This window comes from Triturus cristatus, chromosome 9 (genome assembly GCF_964204655.1).
Source record: "Triturus cristatus chromosome 9, aTriCri1.1, whole genome shotgun sequence".
NCBI lineage: Eukaryota > Metazoa > Chordata > Amphibia > Caudata > Salamandridae > Triturus > Triturus cristatus.
The window spans coordinates 111,659,384-111,684,226 of record NC_140592.1 but is presented as its reverse complement, the minus strand read 5'-3'; the positions used below and the strand labels follow the sequence as shown (position 1 = coordinate 111,684,226).

The window sequence follows — 24,843 nt, the reverse complement described above, 5'->3', positions numbered from 1 at the left end:
GTGGCATAATACACACTGCAGCCCTCTTTAGTACTCATGCCCTAGGTACCAGGGACACAGAGGTGCTAAAGGTCTTGGCAATTGGGGTACAATTGAACTGTTACCTTGTTTAAGGGAAAGAGGACTGGCACTGGGGTCCTGGTTAGAAGGGACCCAGTGCACTTCAGTCAAAATTGCATCAAATACCATGCAAAAAGTGGGGGTGACCATGTAAAAAAGGGGCACTTTTCTACTCCGACATTGATGGCGCTCTGAGAAGGCCTTGATGTATGGCAACTAGACGATATCTGGCACTTAAAGTTTCCTTCTCAGAGGGATTACTCCTTTATTCTCCAATTCACTTCAGTTATTCCTGAACAGTTATGTTTGTAGGAACACAAGGCATCCAATCACGAATAGCGACTATCTCTTACTACGCCAGGATGCTGTTGGACCATATTCTTCTGCAGGCTGACCTAACCTGGGAATGGTTCCTGGCACAAATCCTGACCTGGCATTTACAGCAGTCCTTACTCGATGACAAACTGTTATGCCAATCACTATATGACCATATTGATTATTATTTCACTGACGAGGGCACAGCCTTGTTCCCCTTTGGTGGAATGGGAAGCCTTAAATGTGGTCACTCAACAGTTCTGTATTAAAATTGGTGGTTGGAGTACGAAAGGTATTAGCTGACGAACTCACCTACCTAGAGACCTCCCTGCACTCCCTTGAGCAGTTGATCCTGTCCCATCCAGACAGAGCAGCGGATATCAAACCCATTAAACGCTCCCTCTGTAACGCCATAAAACGATTATGTTGCTTTGATTATAAGGTCTACTGAGCCAGGCCCCACAATGAGGGTAAAAGAGCAGGTCAGCTTTTGGCACACCTTGCCAGACCAAGGTCCCCCACTTAGACGGTTTCCCCTTCTAGGTGTAACTCTGGCAATAACCTGGAGTTCTGCACAATCTGCATCATTGAGGTGTGCCAGTTGCTGCTTGAAAGGAGCACTGGAAAATTTGAGACGAAGACAGAAACAAATCCCTGCTCAAAACTTCATGATATGCACAGTGACAGGTCCTTTCAGCTGCAGATCAAAGAAGGTCCATCCAACCTCTTCATCAGGTGAGGAAGAGGGAGCAAATATCTTACGGTGGGTGACAGACAACAAGGGTGGAAAGGCTTCCCATTTTCCACAATGGTACAGGCATGTATGCCATGGCAACTGAATGACAGGGACAGGCAGAAATTCACGGAAAAATCTGAATACATGATTTTGCCCATTGGACTTGGGATCAGAGTCACCAAGACAAAACTTATCACTTGAAGAAATTAAATAAAAACAAAAACAACAACCAAGCATGTTAAAGTCAGCACTTATACCACCCTAACATCAGTGACGTGCCATCCATCTGGGCTCAGGAATGACAGAAATGCAATGCATAATGAAAACTCATATAAACATTGTACTGGTTACCTGCCATAGAGGTCAAGGTCCAATACATACTCTAAAAACTGTACCTATAGGGTTGGCTGGCAGAGAGTCATCTTTCAGATTCTCATCCCATTCATGCAGCTGACGTTTCACTCTCTCCATTAACGTTTCCTTTCAGAGAAAGAAAAATCAGTGTTAGAAAGGTTTATTTAAGCATCATAACCACAGAGCTCATACAGTGTAGTTACGGTAAAACGCTGCCTGTAGACATCATGATAATGGCGGGAAGTATCGTGCAAAAAAGGATAGTACTCTCAGTAACGACCCTACTACATCCCTGCTACACACAGCAATGATTTTTTCATAGTACACAAGGTTCTACATTCCCAGGTAGACCGCATTACATTCTACATTCCCAGGTAGACCACATTATTTACAACAAAGCCACCCCATTTCATCAGTACCTGCAAAGAATATAGAAATGCACACTCCTCTCCCCTCACACCCAAAGCCATCAGGCCAGTACATTTCATTCTTCTATCCACATTGTAGACTGGAATACAATTCTAACCCCCACCCCGTAGGTAGCCAACATGACATTCCACTGCCAGCATGTACAAAAATGGCATACCTTCTTCGTTCTAGTAATGAAAGCAAAACATTTCTCTGCACTACTAATACAGACACCAAAACTCTTTATTGATTTAAACTTCAGTATATCCACAATCCCCTACCAATTCAGACAGTACCCCCCAAAATGGAAACTTAGACTAGCAATGTGGATGCCTTCTACAGTGTTCATTACCAGAATAAATAAAGTATTCCAACTTGGGAGGAAATACAAATGCCAGAAAAAAAGGCTCTGGTAAAGGGCACCAAGAGGCACAGGATAGTCCTGCAGGAAAACGTGGTGCTTAGCATGTTGAGGAGCAGTAATAGAGAGTGGGCGGTGAGAAAAAGCAAAGGGGATGCTCCGGTTGCAGGACAACATCAATAGTATCATGGAGCATGGCATCCAGCGCCAGGTCCTCTATAAAGGATTACTGGGAGGGATTATGGCAGGTCAAATTCCAGTTTGGTAGATCTGGGAGCCAGGACACTGCACAAGCATGCATCAAGATGCAGGAAGAATCTCCCATTGAGAGCTACATAAAAAATTAAATAATCAAGAAAAAAACTGGATGGATGCCACTTTATCCAATAAAAAGCAATGGTAAACAAGCTACGGTCCAGGAGTGGGACTCACAAAACATGGAGGTAAATCATCCAATAAGGAGCAGAGAAGCAAAACAGATAAGAAAGCCATCCAATCATGAGCAACGGCTTGATCCAAAGTGCACTATGAAGTATTGTATATAATGCATACTGCAGCAAGAATGCCAAAAGAACTGGAATTATGTGTTCATACATAGAAAAATAAGTGGGCTTAATGAACAGACTTGCATTAAAGGGCAAGTTACCTCATCTGGTAGAGACATGATCTACCATAGATTCCCTACCTTTGAATTTCCCAGGCGTCAGACTGGATCCAGAAGATTTTTTCTTAGAGCAATACCCTTGCATGCCATAGGTGGTGTCGGTCGGCTCCTCGTGCCATCTCCGCCGTTGTGACGTCTGCACCATGTGGACATCAGTTACTTTCTACGACTTTCCACGCCAGAAGCATGGAGCCATGAAATGCACTGACATTGGTGCGTTTCTGAAAAAATAGGGCCCTATAAGGGGATCGGCCCGGACCCTTGAAACCTGTCTGCAGTGCGGGGAGAATAGATGGGTCAGTAAGGAGTCTGCAGCTTGATCATGACTCTACCAGATAAGGCGTTACTGAAGGTAAGTAACAGGTCCATCTCAGAGACATCTAGCAGCAGATTCCTAATAGATAGCCAAGCAATACCATCTCTGGAGGAGGGACTGCGGACAAGTTTAGACCAGGAAGTCCTGAAGGACAGAGCAGCCAAAAAGGCTGTCCCTTCGGACATGAATGTCCAAGCAGTAGTGCTTGGAAAACGTGTGCAGGGATGCCCACGTTGCTGCCTGGCAAATGTCAAGGACTGGAACTCCACATTGCAAGACTGTGATAGCAGCCTTAGCTTTGTTGGAATGAGCACTTAAGCCTTCAGGAGGCTGCTTTTTGGCCAGAGAGTAGAACAATTTGATGCAGAGGATGACCCATCGCAAGATAGTCCTCTTCTGCACCGCACAACCTTTCTTTGATCCAACTTACCCCACGAAGAGTTGGTCGTCCACCCGTAACTCTTTAGTGCGGTCAAGGTAGAACGACAATGCTCTTTTTGGGTACTGATGGTGGAGTCGCTCTTCTTTAGAGGGCTGTGGAGGAGCGTAGAAAGTGGGCAAGATTACCGACTGCCCCATGTGGAATGGCGTTGTCACTTTCGGTAAGAAAGAGGCCCTAGTGCGAGCATCAACTTATCAGGGAACATAGTCAGGTAAGGAGGCTTGGATGACAGATTTGCTCACCCTCCTGGCAGAAGTTATTGCCCCTAAAAAGGCTGTTTTGATGGTAAACAGCCAGAGGGGACAGTTGTGCAGAAGTTAAAACAGAGCACACATCAGGAGGGGGGAGCACTAAATTAAGGTTCCGCTGAGGCATGATGAAAAGGGCAAGTCGGAACATATGTACAAGCCCCTTAAGAAATCTATTTACAATACAATAGGAGGATTTAAATGAAGAAGGTTGGTCCGACAGCCTCAAGAAGGATAGGCAAGAGTCAAAATAAAAAGTAGAATTTGAGAGAGGAAGCCGAAAGAGGATCAATAGATCTTTCTGTACAATATTTTACAAATTTGTTCCACCGGCAGGCGTATTCGGTCTTGGTGGAGTGGAACCTGGTCCCTAAAATAACATTCGACCTTCCTACTGACGTTTGCCATGTTATCAACTGCCGCCGCTCAATCTCCACTCAAGAAGGCGTAGAGTTGACAGGTTTGGGTGGAGAAGCACTACCCTGCTACTGCAACAGAAGATTATCCTGAAGGGGCAGCCTGATCAGAGGATCGATACTCAATTGGAGACGCTCAGGATACCAGACTCTCCATGCCTAGTCCGGAGTAACACGAATGACTTGGGCTCAGTCTCTCCGGATATTCTTGAGAACTTTGGGGAGGCATGGTACGGGTGGAAAGGCGCACAGGAGGCCTAAGCTCCACTCGAGATGAAAAGTGTCTGAGCGAAAGTCGCCTTGGAAACTCCAGCGTGCAGAACTGTGGACATTGCACATTCTTGGCAGAGGCGAACAGGTCTAACCAAGGCTCTCCCCACAGTTGAAAGAGACATTGCGTCACCTCTGGATGGAGACGCCATTCGTGATCCCCTTGGCATCAATGGCTGAGTAGGATGTTGCCAAAAAGATTAAACAGTGATCGCTTTTATTGAATATAGTGACTATGGATTAATTGTTGTTCTAAGTCGGTTTTGGCATTGGAGTGTTTGTTGGATTTTAGGTGGCTCAGCCAGACTATTAGAGCACAACCCCGTGTTTGGTAGAAACTAAATAAAAAGTGGCACCCCTAAATACAGTTCAACCTATACAAATTAAGAACAAAAACTGGAAAACCAATGTCTGGCCTTGGAAAGGTGATTAAAAAAAAATAAAGTTTATTGCAAGCTTACGTCACAAAATTAAAAAGAAGAGAACAAAGGAAAGATGCTGCCACCTAATTGCCAATATACCGGCAATAAAAATATAAATAAACAACGCATATCATTTTAGTAGAAAAGTGCGTGTGCTTTCTAGCATGAAGATACACTTAGAAGAGATATAGAAACTTTTTGTTTTTAATGCAGAACCCAGAAAAGGAATATGCTACTTACCAGTATGCATCTGTTCTTGGCATGTAGAGCTGCAGAGTTGTACACTTAGCATAGGTCGCCATCTGGTGTTGGGCCCGGATGTTTGCAGTTTGTTTTTCTTCTTGGACAGTCTTTGGAAGTCACGAGTTTGGTGACTCCTCCTTCGGTCCGTACTGCGCATGGGCTTCGGCTCCATCCTCAGATTGTTTTTCGCCAACAGGGAAATGATGGAGCGTAGTAATAACAGTGAGAAACCCATGTGTTGTATCTAAATAAGATGTACTGGAACGGATACAGGTAGCCGGGGAGGCGGGTGGGCGTGTACAACTCTGCAGCTCTACATGCCAAGAACAGATGCATACTGGTAAGTAGCATATTCCGTTCGAGGCATATGAGCTGCAGATTGTACACTTAGCATAGATTATATAGCAGTACCCAACCTTAGCGGCGACCACCGGTATCCGTTGCAGCTGTTTGAAAAAGTGTCTTTAGTACAGCCTGGCCCACCCTAGCTTGCTGCTTGGAATGCACATCTACACAGTAGTGTTTTGTGAAGGTGTGCGGTGTAGACCATGTGGCTGCCTTGCAGATGTCATCTAAGGGTATATTCCCTAGAAAAGCCATAGAAGCCCCTAACTTTCTTGTAGAGTGGGCTTTAGGGGGAACAGATAATGTTCTCTTTGCCTTTTGATAGCAAATTTGTATGCATTTTACAATCCACCTAGCTATCCCTGATTTTGAAATGGGGTTGCCTTTATGTGGTGGAGAGAAGGAAACGAACAATTGTTTAGTCTTCCTGAAGGGTTGCGTTCTTTGTATGTAGTATAGTAACGCCCTTTTTACATCAAGTGTGTGTAAGGCCCTTTCTGCAACAGATTGGGGTTGCGAGAAGAAGACAGGTAATTCCACTGATTGATTGAGGTGGAAGGGGGAAATGACTTTGGGCAGAAACTTCGGATTGGTGCGAAGTATGACCTTGCTGTGATGCATTTGTATGTAGGGTTCCTGTATGGTGAACGCTTGTATTTCACCAACCCTTCTAAGGGAAGTGATAGCTACAAGGAAAGCTGTTTTCCAGGTGAGAAACTGTAGCTCACATTTGTGCATTGGTTTGAAGGGCGGACCCATTAGTCGTGTAAGAACTAAATTTAGATTCCATACAGGGGAAGGTGGTGCCCTGGGAGGAATTACTCGTTTAAGGCCTTCCATGAAGGCTTTAATAGCGGGCACTCTGAAGAGTGATAAATGCTGCCTGTTTTGTAGATAAGCAGCGATCGCTGCTAGGTGTAGGCGTATGGATGAATATGCCAGGTTACACCAGTGAAGATGGAGCAGATAGCATATGATGTGCTGTATGGATGCATCTAGAGGGTTGATTGTATTGTTGCGGCAGTAAATTACAAATCTTTTCCACTTTGCGGCATAGCATGCTCTAGTGGTAGGACGTCTGGCTTCCATGATGATGTTCATACAATCAGGGGGAAGGTTAAGGTATCCGAATTCTAGGATTTCAGGAGCCAGATCGCCAGGTTGAGCTGAGCTGGGTCCGGGTGCCTGATTTCTCCATGGTTCTGGGTTAGGAGGCATGGGGATAGATGCAGTTTTTGATGTGGTACCACTGACAGTTGTAGTAGCGTGGTGTACCACGGCTGCCTGGCCCACGTCGGAGCTACCAGAATGAGTGTGAGGGAGTGCTGTTGTAGCTTCCTGACCACTAATGGAATTAGTGGGAGAGGTGGAAAGGCGTATGCAAATCTGCCTGACCAGTTCATCCATATCGCATTGCCCTTGGACAATGGGTGTGGGTATCTGGCGGCGAAGCTTGGGCATTTTTTGTTTTCGTGGGTGGCGAAGAGGTCTATCTGAGGATGCCCCCACTGTTGGAAGAATGGGTGAAGAACTTGTGGATGCAGTTCCCATTCGTGTATTTGTTGCGTTTGTCTGCTGAGCAGATCTGCCATGGTGTTTTGTACGCCTGGAACGTGCTGTGCCAGGAGAAAGATGTTTTGAGGAATTGCCCATCTCCATATGCTCTGGGCTAAGCGGGAGAGCTGGGGAGAGTGTGTCCCCCCCTGTTTTTGGATATAATACATTGCAGTCATATTGTCTGTGCGAATGAGGACTGCTTTGCCCGAAATCTGTTTTTGGAAAGATTTTAGGGCTAGAAAGATCGCCAAGAGCTCCAGATGGTTGATGTGGAGCGATTTTTGCTGTGGCGTCCATAGACCTTGCGTGGTGAGGTGTAGAAGGTGCGCTCCCCAGCCGGAGAGCGATGCGTCCGCTGTTAGAGTCAGTTGAGGAACCGGGTCCAGGAACGGCCGCCCTTTGGAAAGGTTTGTGGTGTTCCACCACTGCAGAGAGTGATGTGTGCGGCCGTCCACCAACACCAGATCCGTCAGCTGACCCTGGGCCTGGTTCCACTGTTGTGCTAGGCACTCTTGAAGTGGACGCATGTGGAGTCTTGCATGGGGCACTATGAAAATGCAAGACGCCATCATTCCTATGAGCTTCATAAACACTCTTGCTGGAAGAGAGTGCTGAGGAAGGAATGTTTTGCGTAAGGCTTGAATGCTTGTGATTCTGGCTGAGTTTGGATAGGCAATACCCTTGGAGGTGTCTATAGTGGCCCGAGGTATTGCTTTGTGTGAGATGGTATGAGGTGGGACTTTTGGTAGTTCACCGTGAAGCCTAGCTGGTGGAGCAGTTGGATGGTGCTGTTTGTATGCTGCACACATTGGTCGTAGGACGCGGCTTTTATCAGCCAGTCGTCTAGGTAAGGGAAGACGTGAATATGTTGACGTCTGAGGTGTGCTGCTACTACTGCTAGGCATTTGGTAAACACCCGTGGTGCGGTGGTGACCCCGAAGGGGAGAACCATGAATTGGTAATGTTGCCCGTCCACCACGAACCTGAGGTATTTCCTGTGAGAGGGGTGTATTGGAATGTGAAAGTATGCGTCTTTCAGATCCAAGGTTGTGAGAAAGTCTCCCTGGCAGAGGAGTGGGAGGACTTGTTGTAGAGTGACCATGTGAAAATGGTCTGAGTGTATGTAGGCATTTAGAGGCCGGAGGTCCAGAATGGGTCTGAGGGTCTCGTCTCTCTTTGGTATTAAGAAATATAGAGAGTAGACCCCTAGATTTCGTTGGTTGACGGGGACCTGCTCTATAGCATGTTTTTGCAGGAGTGAAAGTACCTCTTGTTTGAGCAGTGTGGAATGTTCTTGAGACATTGGACGGTGCCTTGGTGGGATATTGGGTGGGGTAGATGTTAGCTCTAGACAGTACCCTGACCGAATGATTTGGGTCACCCATTTGTCCGATGTTATGGACTCCCATACGTGGATAAAGTTTTGTAGTCTGCCCCCGACCGGAGTGGAATGGTCTGGGGGGAGCGGAGGGGAGTCATTGTGCGGGGGGGGTGGCAGAACGGGTGTTGTTGGTTTTGCCCCTGCCCTTATTGTTGTTACCCCTGTAACCACCTCTCTGATTGCCCTTTGAAAAGTTATTTTGAGGAGGGGACTTGTAGGAGGTAGAGGCGTTATCGGTGGAGGAGCCTCTACCTGTGCCACGAAAGGACGAGCGTCGAAAGGAACGTTTGGAGGCTTGTGTTTGGAGTGCCCCCATAGACTTTGCTGTGTCTGTGTCTTTCTTCATCTTTTCGAGCGCTTCGTCTACCTTTGGCCCAAAGAGTGTTTCCTGGTCAAAGGGGTGATTGAGTATGGATGCCTGGACTTCAGGTTTGAACCCTGAGATCCTGAGCCAGGCGTGGCGGCGAAGCAGGACACTGGTATTTATGGCCCTAGAAGCAGTGTCGGCTGCATCGAGGGCACACTTAATGGAGGTGTTTGTGATTAGTTTACCCTCCTGTATAAGGTCATGAGCCTTGTGCTTGTATTTTTCTGGAAGGTGCTGCATAAGAGCCTCTAGTTCGTCATAGTGTGCTCTATCATATCGCGCAAGCAGTGCTTGTGTGTTTGCAATGCGCCACATGTTTGCAGCTTGGGAGGCGGTGCGTTTACCAGACGCGTCCAGAAGTTTAGATTCTTTGTCTGGCGGTGGGGCATCTCCTGAGGATTGGGAGTTAGCCCGCTTTCTAGCTGTGGAGACAACTAGGGAATCTAGGGGAGCAGGGCCCTTGATGTAAGCAGGGTCTGTGGGTGCCGCCTTGTACTTCTTCTCTATTCTAGGGTTCAGTACTCTGGCTCTGACAGGGTCTTTGAACACCTCTGTAGCGTGCTTGGTGACACCCTTAAGCATGGGTAAAATGGAAGTAGATTTGTCTTGTATATCAAATGTATCCAGTAGGAAGTCTTCCTCTACTGGTTCACTGTGCATGTCCACCCCATGGTAGTGTGCTGCTCTCTGCACTAAATGATGAAACCCTAAGGAGTCCTCTGGAGGAGACGGCCTTGATGGGTATAGGTCGTCCTGAGGTACATTGGGTATATCAGGGTTATTGTAATCCTCCCATGGATCTGGGGTCCCTGGTGGAGTGGGATCCATTGGGGCGTCCGCCGGGTAATTGTCCGGATCCCCATCATCCGGATCTGGGGATGGGGCCGGATCGTAGTGAGGTAAAGGTGGCGGAGACCTGTGAGGTGGAGGCGGTGGAGGAGGTGGAGTGGGTAGGGGAGGCGGTGGTGGGGAGGGTACTCTGAGGGGAGAAGTAGCAGAGTCCTTCCTTTTGGGTGGAGGAGGAGGAGCCGGAGCATCAAGGCGTCTTTTCTTGGTAGTTAAAGTCAAAAGCCCAGTCTTTGGATCTTTGGACAAAGTCTTTTGTAAAGGGTCTGGTGTAAACAGAGCCAACGGTGTCGAGTCGTCTGTCGGCACCGGTGATTTCGGAACCGGGGGTTTCGATGGTCTGTGTGCGCCATGCTTTTTTGAGGTCTCCGGGTGTTTCGGCGTCGAAGGATGTTTCGGCGCCGGAGCCGACAGATTTGTGTTTGTGTTTGGTCGGCACCGAGTGTCCAGGCTTCGGCACCGGTGGTTTCGGAGTCGAGCTGGATTTTGCAGTCTTCGGTGCCGGATGCTGTTTTTCGGCACCGGGTGTCGGCTGGCTCGATCCCGAGCTGCCATGAGACTTTGGGTGCTTCGACACCGGGCCCGAAGGTGGGGTGATCGAAGTTTTGGTTTTGCCCAGGCCGGCAGGCGAGGGAGTAACCTGAGTCTCTTTGGTTTTCGGCGCGGGGGTGGGAGGGGGCATAGTACTCACGGCCCGCTGCGCTGGTGTAACGTCCTCCACGTCGGAGTCGTCGGCCTCGGAAGCGCTGACGACGTCTTCCTCCTGCTCGGTGTGTGTTTGCCCCGAAGCTTCGGCGTCGTCTCCGAAGATGTCCGGTGGAGCTGCCGAGGATGAGTGCGCCATGGTGCGTCGAGCTCTTCGATCTCGGAAGGTCTTCTTCGATCGAAAAGACTAGCAGGCGGGGCAGTCTCTAGCCTCGTGTTCCGGAGAGAGGCAAAGGTTACACACCTGATGGAGGTCGGTGTGGGGAAATTTAGACCCACATTTTGGGCACTTTTTGAACGGAGTCCTTTCCATCGGCCGGGACCAGAGTCGCGGAGGGCCCGAAGGCCGGTGTCGATGTACGGGATGGAGAAAAGTGCCGCTTCGAGAGATGAAGATGATGAAGGAACTCGAAGAATCGAGGATTTTCCGTCGAGGCTGGAACCGTAGAAGTTCGAAGCCGGAGCACGAAGTATCACATCCGAGCCCGATGGCGGAAAAAAACAATCTGAGGATGGAGCCGAAGCCCATGCGCAGTACGGACCGAAGGAGGAGTCACCAAACTCGTGACTTCCAAAGACTGTCCAAGAAGAAAAACAAACTGCAAACATCCGGGCCCAACACCAGATGGCGACCTATGCTAAGTGTACAATCTGCAGCTCATATGCCTCGAACATAAGATTCTGGTCAGTGCAAAGGACAGGTACTGTTACCTTTATATTACTTTAACGGACAATCTAGTTAAAAAACAAGAATTACTTTAAAAAATATAAAGAATGGAAAGAAAAAGCATTGGCAAAGCAAACATTGGCCCACCAGCTTGGCACTGAAATGTAGTTCTTTTTAGTAGGCTGTGCACATATGATCATGTTTGATGCAGTTACCCAGAGTTTAATAGCGTCAATGGCAAAACCGCTCTACATTTAGTGTATATTTATGTTTTATTTGATTCCTGAATTCTAGCAAGAGAGCTAAACCTGACAGACCTCCAGCAAGTAGTGCTGAAAGATGTACAATCACTAAATGCAGCACATATGATCGAACTTCAACCATAATACTGGAAAACAAACATGCTGATAAGCCACATCTTGTCAAGATGGGTTTCCTTAAGGTTTTAAAGATAAATCAATTTCTGTACAATAGGTTAAGGCACATACACTAACTGAAGAATGAAACTGAAGGCAATTTTCTGGGGATTCTCCTAACATCGCCAAATTTAATAAAAGACGTTCTGTCAAACTAAGCGCAATTGTAAAACATTAATATTACAATTTAAAATGGTAGTGAGTATCCAATATATTCACATCTGTAATCAAGTCAAGATACAAAACACTTTGTATCAAATAAATAATTACATATATTTGAAAAATATCCTGATCAGAAAGGAAATAAAAACACATCAAGCTGTCTTTTTGCCCTGGGCTCACAGTCACACAAAATTAGATCAAAATAAAATCCAATATCTTTAAGTCAATGGGGGACTTCTGCTATTAGCAGCATCAATGACAGCAAGTGGAAACTTAATACAGAGACATTCCATTCTCAACTAAAGCATACACTCCAAGGCAGTCAATAAGGATAGAGTTGCTAATGCATGCAGACATTGTTTGAGTGATCAAGCCCAACTACTGACAGTCATACAAACAGAACAGGCAAAATAAATAAGATATACTCACAGCATCATACAGGGAGTAGAGCCAGGAAGGCCAGGACGTCAAACTTGCACAGTGAAACTTCCTCTGCAAATAAAACAGGATAGGTTGATTAGTCTGAAGAACAGCCACCCAACACCACCCTTCAAAGTTAGCAGGAGGATTTCAATTAACAGGGGTGAGATAAGGAATATCGTATCCTCAACAATAAATCACTGTGCTGTTTATGAAGCCTATCCCACTCCCCGCAAAAAGGTGAATATTTCAACAGGCTAATATTTATAAACAATCACAATACAAACCACTCTTTGTATTGTGAAAGGAGAGTATAAGTTAGTTGTTAAACTTCTTACAGAGAGCAGAACAAATACAGTAATGGGGATTCTAACACTTTTAGCTCTTCCAAACAGGTAAGGAGTGTGTAAAATGCTGTGAGGGTCAACTGGATTCCTAATTTCGAGACAAATGATGTAACATTTTCTCTGTTTTTGCGCACAGGTTTCTGAACAGTCATGTAGTTTAGATGGTCTCCACTCTGAGTAAGGCTTCTCTGGTAATGGCCAACTGCAGCCCACAGTCCAAAAAGGCCTGCTCAGGAACTATTTTTTGTTTTGCCAGTATTAACAATTAACAACACCAATACCAAATAATCCCAGTGACCCCTTGCTTGTGACCATTATCTGGTCAGGCACTCTTGTACCTGAAAAAGAGGTAGCAGCTTTTAAAATGCCAGCACCCTCTTGATGTGTATGGGCTTTGAATGTAATTGAGTTTAACACTGCTCAGAGTAAGGGCTAAATCTGCTGAGATGGGACTTTTTGGTATGAGACCGTTGCTTGAGTGTGTGCTACGCATAGCTGTTGGCTGCCGCTCTTGATCAACCAATAGTCTAGATACGGAAAGACATGAATGCCACTGTGACAAAGGTGTGCTGCAACCAATGACAGACATTTTGTAAATATACAAGGGACTGATGTGACCTTGAACTATTAGCGTTATCCATTTCCTATGAATCAGAGGTAACAGTGATGAGCCAAATGAAGGAGGCAGTGGAAGTAAGCATCCTTCAGGTCAAGGGTTGCATGCTATCTCCCTGAACCAGAGCAAAGCGATGATCTCGTGCATGACATTATTTTGAAATGCTCCATCAGGAAGTATGGATTCAACGGACTAAAGCAGAGAATAGGCCATAGTTTCCTTTCTGGGAATGAGGAAATATAGGGAGTACACACCTTAGCCCAGTTGGTGCTGGGGTACATATTCAATAGCTCCTTTGAAGAGAAGTGCTTGTATTTCCTCCCGGAGTACTCATTTATATTACAGACTGATTGTTTGGCATTGTAATGATAGATGTGAGAGTGTGGTGTGGAACTACAAGCAGTGCAAGGACAAGTCTACTTGTCTGAGGTCATTTCCTCCCATTGTGGGAGGAATAGGTCAATGAGCCTTCCACCAGGTGTTGCATGATTGTATCATTGGCTAGACACTGTTCTGAGGGGAAAACACCCTTCCCAGAGCTCCCTTGGCCTCTTTCGTAACCACTGCCTCTAAATCCTCCCAGTTAAAAGGCCTTTTGGTTATGAATCTTGGTAGGCCAGATGCTGTTAGTAGCCTGGGCCCAGTGGTGGCGTACCATGTTTTGTGCTCACTTCCATCTGTTGGCGACAAAATCCTGACTTTGAAGGTTTGTGTTTGCAGTGCTCCCATTGCCTCAGCTGTGTACATATTCTTTAGCACAGTGATACTCAAAGTCTGGCCCGGGGGCCGCTTGCGGCCTTCTTGACCTTTACATGTGGCCCCCTGGTGAACAGCAGCACGAGCTGCTGTTCAGCTACTGAACACTAATGCTTAGGATTTTTTTGTAAATAAACGGGCAAGCATATATTAACCAGCGAATAAATGCTTGCCTGTTTATTTGACATGTTTTTAGACCTCTACCCAATCCGGACCCATCCAGAACCCCAACCACCATCCTGCTGGCATTAGTGCGGCCCTCGGGCACACTTCAGACCATACTTTGTGGCCCCTGGGCCAACGTTTGTATCCACTGTGGCCGGAAACGATAGTCTCCATCAAAGACAATAATGTGTTGCTGGAACTTTTGACTTAACACATACTCTTAGCCATCCATGCTTGCGAAGAATACCGCTAGTATTCTCTTCTCCAGTGGCACTGTTGCCTCGATTCTGGAGTTGATCTTCCCCCTACTGCGCTTACTCCCGGCTTATCTTTCAGTATGCTTCTGGAAGGTTCTTCAGGAGTTGTTCCATCTCCTCCCAATGGTACTTGTTGAGAGCAGACCTACTGAATTGGCAATAAGCCACTGTTTTGCTGCCCCTATAGTGACATGTTTTCTGGCTGCATCCATCTTACATCTTTCCATGTGAATTGAGTTTATAGTCTGTGCCCTCGGTGATAGCTTGCTTGTGAGCTGTATGTACCACCAGTGAATTTGGAGGGACATTACCCTGAATGTAACGTGGGTCCTCTGAAACAGATTTATATTTTTTCTCCACCCTGGTCTTCATTAGATCCTTAAAGTTCTCTGGCACACTGTTCATCACACTCAAGTATGGGCTGGAAATGTAGAAACCTCTCGGTCTTTGACAGTCTTGACCAGAAGATCTTCCTCTTCCTCCATAATGAGGTTTTCTGCTACTCTGGGGATGCACAGTGTAATCGTCCCACACGTGATCCCCCTTCATGTGGAGGAAGTTGTTCATAATAAGGATCTTTAATAAAAGGGACCTGTGTGGGGACCGTGGTGGAGGTGAAATTTAACTCTGAGGTGGTGACTTAGTATGGAGGTGCAGGACCTGCTCCCTCTTCTTGGGAATAGGATAATCCTGGAGTTCCTACGAAAGGGAATGGAGTCTGGCTTCTGTGCTGTTCTAGTGCTGTGTTGGACTAGTCAGAATGTTTCCTGATGTCCCACGTATCTAGAGTTTACTCTGGCACTACAAGGAGTTCAACTGATGGTAGTCAGGAGCCTGAATCTAAAGCGGTTAAGAATTATTTCAGGATTGATCTTAGAGGCAATTTCAACACTGAGGTGGGGGTGGGAGGGCAGGGTTTCAGTTCTGCATTCCGGCATTCATGTTTGTAGCACATGTCGACTCTGGCGCTTTGTGCAGTGTGTGCCATCGGCAAGAAGAATGCCAGGCAACAGCTCCCCTCCTGGTAGACCCCAGAGCGAGGCCACAAAAAAGCTACAGGCCATGCGTCAGGCCAAGGAAAGTTGCAGCAGTGACTGACGGACCGTGGTGTGGGCCCTAGGAGCAAGAGAGACAATGGAAAGTGCATAGGCACTAGACAGGTTCTCTGAGTGGAGGCAGCCGGCGTTAGGCTGGTGCGGCTTGCTCGCCTAAAGTGGCAAGCCGATTGTACCGGCTGACCCTCGCTGCATCTGCCTTACTACTGCATTGATTTCTACATAATTACCGACCTACCGACTGCCGTACTGTCAGCTCAACAGACGTGGTTCTGCTAAGCCAATATTTTTCGAGATCTGGATTGTGATGGGCATAATGCGGCTGTCGGGTAATACCCAGGACTGAATACCAGGATCACATAGTAGGTGTAGGAAAGTGTCCCTTTTTGTCATGGTCACCCCCAATTTTTGCCTGGTATTCGAGGCAACTTTGACAGAAGTGCACTGGGTTCCTCATATCCAGGTCCCCAGTGCCAGATCCCTTTCTCTCTTTGTTCTCCCAATTGGCAATACCTTTAGCACCCCCTGTACGTCCCTAATAAATGGCACCTCTGGCACCCAGGGCAAGGAGGCTAAAGAGGGTCCCTTAAGGATGAAGCAGGTATTGTGCCACACTCATGCACACTGCCATTGCAGGCTGTGTGATTTGGTGCAGAGAAAAGTGAAGACACGACATGGCACACCTCCTGTGTGCCATGCCTGCAGACACTGCCTGCTGTATAGGTAAGTCACCCCAACAGCAGGCCTTACAGCCCTAAGTGGCAATATCTACATGAGCAGATATGCCTCTGAGATGTCAAAGTAGATTCTTCGATATTAAAAGTGAACAGGGAAGGTATTTTAAGTACATGTGCTGGACACTGGTAATTACGAGTTCCCCAGCTACATTATGGCGTCACTGAAACTAGAGATGTTTGGTATCAAACATCTTGTATTGGTAAACCCACACTGATGCCAGTGATAGGTTTATTAATACTTGCACCCAGAGGGCACCTTAGACGTACCCCCTGAAAACCTACCGGCTACTAGTGTACTGGCTGACTGGTGTAGACAAGCCTGCTACCACTGACAGGTTTCAGACCCCCTGCAGGTGAGAATCCGCACTGTCCGCAGACAAACAATGCCTGCTCCGGCCAGAAGTGTTATCACCTCCTCCAAGCAGGACGGCTAACAGTAGGAAGTTGGCTCTTTATGCAATAGATCAAGAATTAGATATACCGTGTGAAGAGTCCAGGGGTTCCTTTATGAGTGGACAGGGGCCTACTATGCAAGCCCAAGGTGTTCTATTAAGGGGTAGTGTGGTCGAGCAGCCTTAGGCTTAACACAGAGGAATGCAATACATTTGCAAATACACACAATGTTCAATACATGACAGACATGACTCAAGAATGAGATCCACACCAATTTATAAAAGTAGCAAGTATCTTTATTATGTTTAGGCATCAGAGATTTTACATATAGATTCATTTCACTTCAAAAAGTAGACAGTGCAATTTTGGACATGTGCAATGTTATCTTACGGTAAGAAGAAAAGATTCTGCAAACCGGTACAATGCAGCGACTTAAGGGACCAATCTCCAGGAGTTAAGGTAAGTGATGGGCAAGGTCCAAGGCAGCACCCGCAGTACATCACCAGCAGCAGAGGGGTGAACGGGTTCAAAACAGTGCTGCAGGCGCAATAGGTTTCTATGGAGATCCATCACTGCGAAAAGAGGCTGCAGGCTCTGGCTGAGAGGCCAGTCAGGGTGAAGCAAACGGGGGGGGGATTTAGGCTTGCAATGCTTGGGGATGTAGGGACACCTGGGGTCCTCTTCTCTGTAGCCCTGGGCTGACTGCTGCAGAGGTGTCTTTAGGTGTTGGGTTTCCTTAACGGCAGCAGTCGCGGTCGAGGGGGACTGCATGCAGAGGCTGCAGGCGATGTGAGAGGTGCAGTGGTGAATTCAGGGATTGGGTTTGGCCTCAGAGTGTTTGTTTTTGGAGTTTCTGCAGGATGCATCGAACAGTTTGGCTGTTCTTCAGGAGGCCTTGGTCTTTATTGAAGACAGCCATTCCTCCCAAGTTTTGGAGGCAGACAGCTGCAGGATGAGTCATCCTTGGTGCAGGTTCAACAGAACACCAGACAGGACAGCAGAGCTGGGGCAAAGTCAGGTGCTCTCTTCAGTCTTCTGCAGCTCGTGTCCTTCGTAGGTCATCAGGATCTGCTTCTTAGAGACTCCCCTAAATACTGAATTTTGTGGCGTTAGGGGAGTGTAGGGTAATAGCTAATGGGCTACTGATTCTTGGGGTCCCTACGTCCCCTATGTGACCACTTCCTGTGGGAAGTGGGCATAACCCCGTCCCAGAAATCCTAAGTTTGGCATGACAAAGATGATTACTTCTGAAAACTCGTTTCTACCTCACAGTAGCCCATCTTGCTGGTGGTACTAGCCTAGAGGTGGCAGGTCTACCCAACTAGTTAATTTTCCAGCCTGTCCAGGAGCTAAGGGGGGCTAGGACAAAGGGTGGCAGATTCCTCTGCTGGGAGCCAGATTTGCATTCCAAGGCAACAGCTGTTTGAAGCTTGGCAGCACAAGGAGGCTAATCAGAAGGTCATCCTGTGGGAGGAGGTGTTACACACTCTTCCTAGACAGGCTTTTGTTCTGGGTCTCCTGAGACCAAAAGGCACCCCCCTTAGGAGGTCAGATTAGTGTATAGGGTGGCAGGTTGGCAGAAACCAGTAAGCAAGGACACCAGGGGGTGGTAGGTTTTCAGGGGGCACATCTAAGGCACCCTCTGGGTGCTCATGTATTGGTAAACCCAACACTGGCATCAGTGTGGGTTTACCAAAACAAGATGTTTGATACCAAACATCCCCATTTTCAGTGAAGTCATCATGTAGCTGGGAAACTCGTTGTAAACAGTGTCCAACACATGTCATGAGATAGCTTCCCTGGTAACTTCTACTGGCAGTATTAGGGCTGACCAGCACAGGGGCATATCTGCTCATGTAGGTATGCCCTCACATCTAATATGCAGTGTCCTGCCTCAGGGCCGTTAGGCCTGCTGTAAGGGTGATTTACAAATATTACATGCAGTGGTAGGGGACATGGCACACAGATGTGTGACGTGTTTTCACTTTTGTCTGCACCAAAACACAGAGCTTGCAATGGCAGTTTTGCATGTGCTGGGTGAGGGGTCCCTTAGGGTGGCACAATTCACGCTGCAGCCCTTAGCGGCACTTTTTAGTACCTCAGGCCCTAGGTACCAGTGTACCAATAATTAAGGACTTGCAGAGGTGCTAAAGGTTTTGCCAATTGGAGGGAAACAATTATAAAGTTTTGGGCAAGGGCTCTGGCACTCGGGACCCGGTTAGCAGGAACGCAGTGCACTTTCAGTCAAAATTACATCATTTACCAGAAAAAAAGTTGGAGTGACCATGTCAAAAAGGGGCACTTTCTATACTAAGTAATCATCATATCAAGGCAGGAGGCTTCAAAGGCCTCTGCCGTCTTGGATATGAGACATAAGGCAGGCAGGGGAAATACCACCCAGGGCCCATTTGGCACCAGAAAAGGTGGGAAAATGAGCTAGTCAGGACGCGTGCTCCCCATCAGGATAGTTCCACCCCCCAAGGTGGGCTACCTGATGTGAACACAAAACGTAGAATTTCACCATCTTGGCTTTTGTTGGATTTAGACTTACGGGGTCACGGCTATGCCCACTTCCCACAGGAAGTGATCATTTTTGGGGTGTAGTCACCCTAAAGATATGTAGCCCCTTGACTGCTACCCGTCACTCCTCTTAACACCCCTAAATTGAGTATTTAGATTCAACGGATCCAGAAGAACAGGACAAAAGAAGAGACGAGAACTGTAGACTGCAGTGGACTTTTGCCACCAAACCCTGCTTGCCTGCACCGGTCTCGATAATCGTGACCAAGTGACTCATCCTGTAGCTGAGCAACTACAAAGAACCCCAGTAGACCTATGGAAATTGCAAGCAATTTCCCTTGGAGTAGAGGAACTACTCCCCTGTAGTCCGCATACACTAAAGAAGCAGAGTCCAGGACACCGTGCTGCCGCTCCCTGGCCAGCCCGACGCAGCAGCCCTCCCCCACCACTCTCCCCAAGGAAGAGTTATTTGGGTTACTGAAGGTCAGATCTGTCCCCCAACTGAGTGAGAGGACCCCAGGACCGACCGGAGCCACACAGGACTAATTTCTAGGGTACCGGACCCCTGGCATTAACCAAGGGGTGTTTAAGTCCAGTAGGGAATATAACAGCACCGAGACCGAGCAACCGTTGAGGGACATTAGCACCGCCACAAAGACACACTTCCAAAGTGGCCAAGCTGTCCTTATTTCTGCACCCTGCGAGACCAACAACCGCGAGGGCCTTTAACCCTTGTGACCAAAGCCCCCTGTTGGGATCTTCCTGACATGTCCTCACGTCCGACTCTGCAGGCTGTTTTTAGGTGCCCCCCCATTCTTTCCACCAGCGTAGCGTGCAAAGCTACCAACCCTAACAGCACTCTTGCACCCAAACGCCCCAGGGCCGGTGACGAGTAACTACTGGTGGTACTTTGGACATTGACCCCTACGACCCAAAGTCCTGAAGGAGACCCCCAGAAACCAACCATAAATAACTGTATGCAGCATATGCCTCTTTCCCCCCATATGAAAGCATTGCTGCGTAAAGATTCATTTAAGTGAACATTCTACGTACCTGTAAAAATAGATTTAAAAAAAAGAAAAAGGTACTTACTTGATAACGTTCTTGGTATCACAATGTATATAAAAATACGACTTTCTACATTGGGTCTCGGATTTATTCTTCAGTGTGCCTCTGTGAGTAGAACAAATGCTTAGCATTACCCTCTAATAAGCCTAAAGTGCTTGCCCACACTACCATAAAAGAGAGCAATTAGTGTTCTCATTTTTGCCTCTTTAAACCAATATGGGTTGCCTGCACTCTCTACACAGTGTACCTCGTTGTGGTCTACTATATAGAGTCAACTTCCCACACCTGATATAAGATCTACGAGCTCTGCGGTGAGATAGCCCTGCTCTTTCGGGGTGTTTGAGGGGATGGTAGTTTCCGCTATCTTACTGGAGATATAGTATACATTTTTTGGGTCTTCATAGGAGGTGAAAGTTTAAGCGGTCTCAAAGAATCCTGTATCAGGCCTTCAAATGGATTTATAGGCCTAATGGGTCAGTAGGGCAAGGGTGCTGCATCTGCAGATGATGCAGTGTTTGAACGCAAAAAAAAAAAAAAAAGCTGCGAGGGTCTCCACTCTGCCTATGTGTCTTTGTCTCTGTGAAAGTGTCACATTAATTGAAAGGACAGTGGAAGGTGATATCTAAATTCAGCAATGAAGGAGGGATATTCCCACAGTACTAGAGAATAAGCATTATGTAGATTAAATTGCCCATAACTAGATGCACGAGATCTGCCAAATGTAATAATGACAATGACTGGGTGGTCCACGAACCAAGTGTACTCAAACAGGATTGCAGAATTTATTACACCATTTACAACTTTCCCCATTCAAAATTCCCCATGAACAGTCTAAAATACAAATTTTTATTTAAAAAAAGGTTTTAAATAGTTCCCAGTGAAAATATAATGTATGTCGTATATTTGGGAAACATACAGAATACTGGACTAGGTTGAGCTGCTTAAAGAGTGCACACATACATTTTAGGGCTTTATTACGAGCCTGGTGGTCCACAGACTGCCACACTCACGGGGGCACAGTGGTGGGGGGCTTCCGACCGCCTCATTACAACCAGAACAGTCAGGCCGCCCTGGGACCACTGCAACCGCCGAAGATCCCTGGCGGTTGCGAACCGGTATTGAGGCACAAAAATGCTTGGCGGTGCCCCTGCAGGCCCGCCATGCATAATACGTGTTTCTTCACCGCCACAGTTTTCATGGCGGTGCGATCGCCATGAAAAGTGTTGCGGCGAGGAAACAAGAGGGGTCCTACAGGGCCCTCTTTTTCCTCACACCACGTGGATGCACACGGAAGGTACAACATGTGCCCCTCTGTGTGCATGCACAGCAATACCTGCACGGCATGGACTGCAGCAGTCCATGCCATGCAGGTCCAGCCTTTGATGTTCCCACTGAGGTGCCTATTTCATAGGCACCGTCCTTGGAACGCCAAAGAACTGCCCGCCAGGCAGGAGAAAACTCCTGATCTGGCAGGCGGTTCCTACCTGGGTTTGGCGGTGCGTTAGCAGGGCTGTCCCACACCTCCAAACTCTTAATAAGGCCCATAGTTTAACAGTATTTATTTTAGCACCAAAATAACCAGGAAGACTATATCCCCCATGATCCCTCGCATGTTGAGCGCCATCCCGTATGTTACATGCACACGCTTACATGGTGAATCACTATGAAACCCAAGACCACAAGTGGAACTCGGCGCTAAAATAAGCGGGCCGAAGTGCTGATATATCACAGGTGGGACACAGCAACAAAAGGAAAAACAGAGGCACATTACTCTTGGACTGGTAAGTAGATTACAGGACAATATGTCAGTGGACTCTTAGCCCACATAAAAGTCATACTACAACTTCTCTATTTACGAATCTCTTTATTAAGTGTGGCTATAGGGCGTGCCCTTGGGCCTTTCCTCTTAAGGAGTATAATTGAATATCACCTGGAGCAAGCATACCTCTATGTTGTGGCATGTGACACGATCACAGTGTTTTTAGAGATTTGCAGTGAATTACCAATTTTGCGGTTTCTACTGATGCATGATGACACCTTCGCGTCAGATTGAAGGCCAGTATGTAGTGTTTTCGTTTGTCCAGGATCTGCACTACTAAATACCAACATTTGTGTTTTATGTACAAATCATTGATCTCATTTCTTCTTGCACAATAGGCATTAATATACACTCCGATGGCAGGTACGTAAACCTGTACCACCATGTTTTGATTTATGTGGTTTGTTTTGTCCTAACATTTAATCGGCATGGGAACATCACTATTATCAGTTGCATCTAGTAACCATAAAAGGCATACTCCATCAAGCACTTAACAGCATCCCTCCTGCAGCATGGCTATTCAATCTTGTTGTAACACAGTAAAATTCTACTATGCATGTACATATCAATTGCCTATATACAACTTGTATGGCTTCACGCTGCCGTAACACATCAATCTGTTTATGCAATCAAACAGTCTTATTAATAAGTTTGAACATCCGAACACCATCGAGGGGGGGGGGGATGGGAGGGGGGGGGGGGGGAGCGGGGCGGGGGAGGGGGATTTTTAGGAAGGGGAGCAGGAGCCTTATAAAGGTAGGTAATAAAACATGGATCTCAGTTGCAAAGAGACGCTACCTAGTCAACAATCATATAGGTGCACTTCATGTCTCCTTGGAGAAACCTATATAACAGTGCGGGGTACATGGGACATTCTTCACAAACCAGCGTACATCTCGGGCCACAGTTCAACACTTGTATCACACAATATCAATCCAGAGGAGGAATATCTGGAGGGTCATCCGGCACCAGCAGCCCCTGAAGCGTACACACGCAGTAGAAATGGGGAAATTACGAAGCCCCAGCATGTCCTCACGTACCAAGGAAACCGCCTCCAGCTTCACCCAATTCAGCATTAAGAGAAACCAAGCCTTCTTCTGTGGTAGCTCTTGCATTTTCCACTGACGTGTGATAAGCCGTTTGGCCACGGCTAGACCCAAATCCCCAAAAACTAGAGGATGCTTTGTCTTATATGCTTCTTGGGAATGAGCCTGTGATACATGCCTCCCACGTCCGCGGTACCTCCTTATCAGTGCTAGTGGTTAATGCCTCAATCACCACGTCCCAGTACAAATCCAGATCAGGTCAGGACCAGAGCATATGTAAAAGATCTGCATCTACCAATTTGCAATGCGGACAACACGTGTCCTATCTGTGAAAATACCTATTTATCTTGTCTGGGGAGAGATATACCCTGTGGACAATGTAGAATTGGATCAATCTAAAGCGGGCGTTTCTAGGGATCTGTTTAGAGCTCTCCAAGACTATGGACCATCCCTTCTCCGAATAAGACCGCCCCTGATCTGTCTCCCATTTAGCCGATTAATGAGGTTTGTCTAGTGCCGTCATTGGGACACCCTGACTGATGGGACTAGGGTAAAAGGACAGAGGGACAAAGACAGAGAAGTACTATTAAGTCCTGATGAAAGCTCTGGACCCTAAGAGGCCAGTGACAGCGGGCTGAAACATGCTGACGTAGAACAAGGTGCAATGACATTAGATACCTTTCATTACACAATTTGTAACTGTATAAGGGGCACCTAACATTGAAGAGATACAGGGTGCCTACTACGTATTTTTTATTTCTCAGCTATCAGACCCCAATCTGAGAAAATACTGAGAGCGCTCCCTGAAATACTGTTGATCCCATTCTGGTTTATAGAGACCAAGCTGAGAACCACTGATGAAGCATGACACCAATAGGGCTTGTGAGGATCACAAGAATAACCAGACGCATTAGAAGTTTATGAGTACACCTGGTGTTGCATACAGCAATAAACGTACAGGATACTTATTGGTAACGGAGTTCTCAACTAAACCATACCTTTATATTACTTATTCAACTATAAAGGTATTCAAAGACATGGCATCTCAATTTTTTGATTTTGGGAAGCTGCAACAATTTTCTTTACGAAATGTCCAGGTGTATTTCCCTTGCCATTCTTCAAACACATAGGAGTTTGCAGAGAATACAGAACAGTTTAGCGCCTACCTTCTGATACTTGTGCCACCAGCCTTGTTCGTGTTGATCCTGCCACCGGGAAGGTTTGGAGGATGGGTACACATGACACCTATTGAGGGAATCCAGCTGGACACCGGCCATGGTGGAAGGCAATACTTGCTCAGGAAGAATCTGCACCTTGGCTTGTTGAATTCTGTGAACAAAATAAGACATAAGATACTCTTAACAATTCTCACATTTATACACATTTGTGTATTCTGAAGGTCAGAACAATGCCTAACACTTTTTAAAAAAAAATGTAACAGAAACTAAACCCAGCTATTCATAATGTTTATGTTTTTATGAGCAGGAGCCTCAAGGTAAACTATGCAAACTATAGACTGGATACACAGAAAGCTCGTAAAACACCCTTTTCAATAGCAGTAAAATCGTTCATCTGTAGCTAAAAGAATGGAGTTGAAAAAATGTAGTCTATAATGTATGGGTGGAATGGAAGATCAGTTATGAATAATGGGATGACACCTGTGATAGAGCACTAGGCTTGCGGGTAAAAACCTCTGCCATAAGAGCTACCTAGAATCCCCAATCTTTGAAGGATAGTAACAACCAGACACCCTAGGTCAGGTGGGAAAATGAAATAGAAGAAGTATAAAAATAATGTCCATTCAACTCAATAAATACTTGATTCAGGCTTGCTCAACATGCAAGCTTGCTTTGGAGTCCACACTGGCATGTTCACAGATGTTGTTCACAACAGGCCTTCAAGAGGCTACAAGACAAATACTGACAACAATGTTTCAGGATGAA

The 24,843-nt window shown here is 46.7% G+C and overlaps 1 protein-coding gene across 2 annotated transcripts in view; it reads right to left on the bottom strand.

The window, feature by feature from the left end:
• The window catches only part of CRBN (cereblon), a 115,848-nt gene that overhangs the window by 37,487 nt on the left and 53,518 nt on the right, over nucleotides 1–24,843 (bottom strand). For both annotated transcript variants that reach the window (XM_085624515.1, XM_085624516.1), the window contains exons 5-7: nucleotides 24,067–24,229; nucleotides 12,131–12,193; nucleotides 1,507–1,591 (exon numbers count right to left, since the gene is read on the bottom strand). In XM_085624515.1, coding sequence (XP_085480641.1) covers nucleotides 1,507–1,591; nucleotides 12,131–12,193; nucleotides 24,067–24,229 — 311 coding nt within the window. The remainder of the gene's footprint in view (nucleotides 1–1,506; nucleotides 1,592–12,130; nucleotides 12,194–24,066; nucleotides 24,230–24,843) is intronic.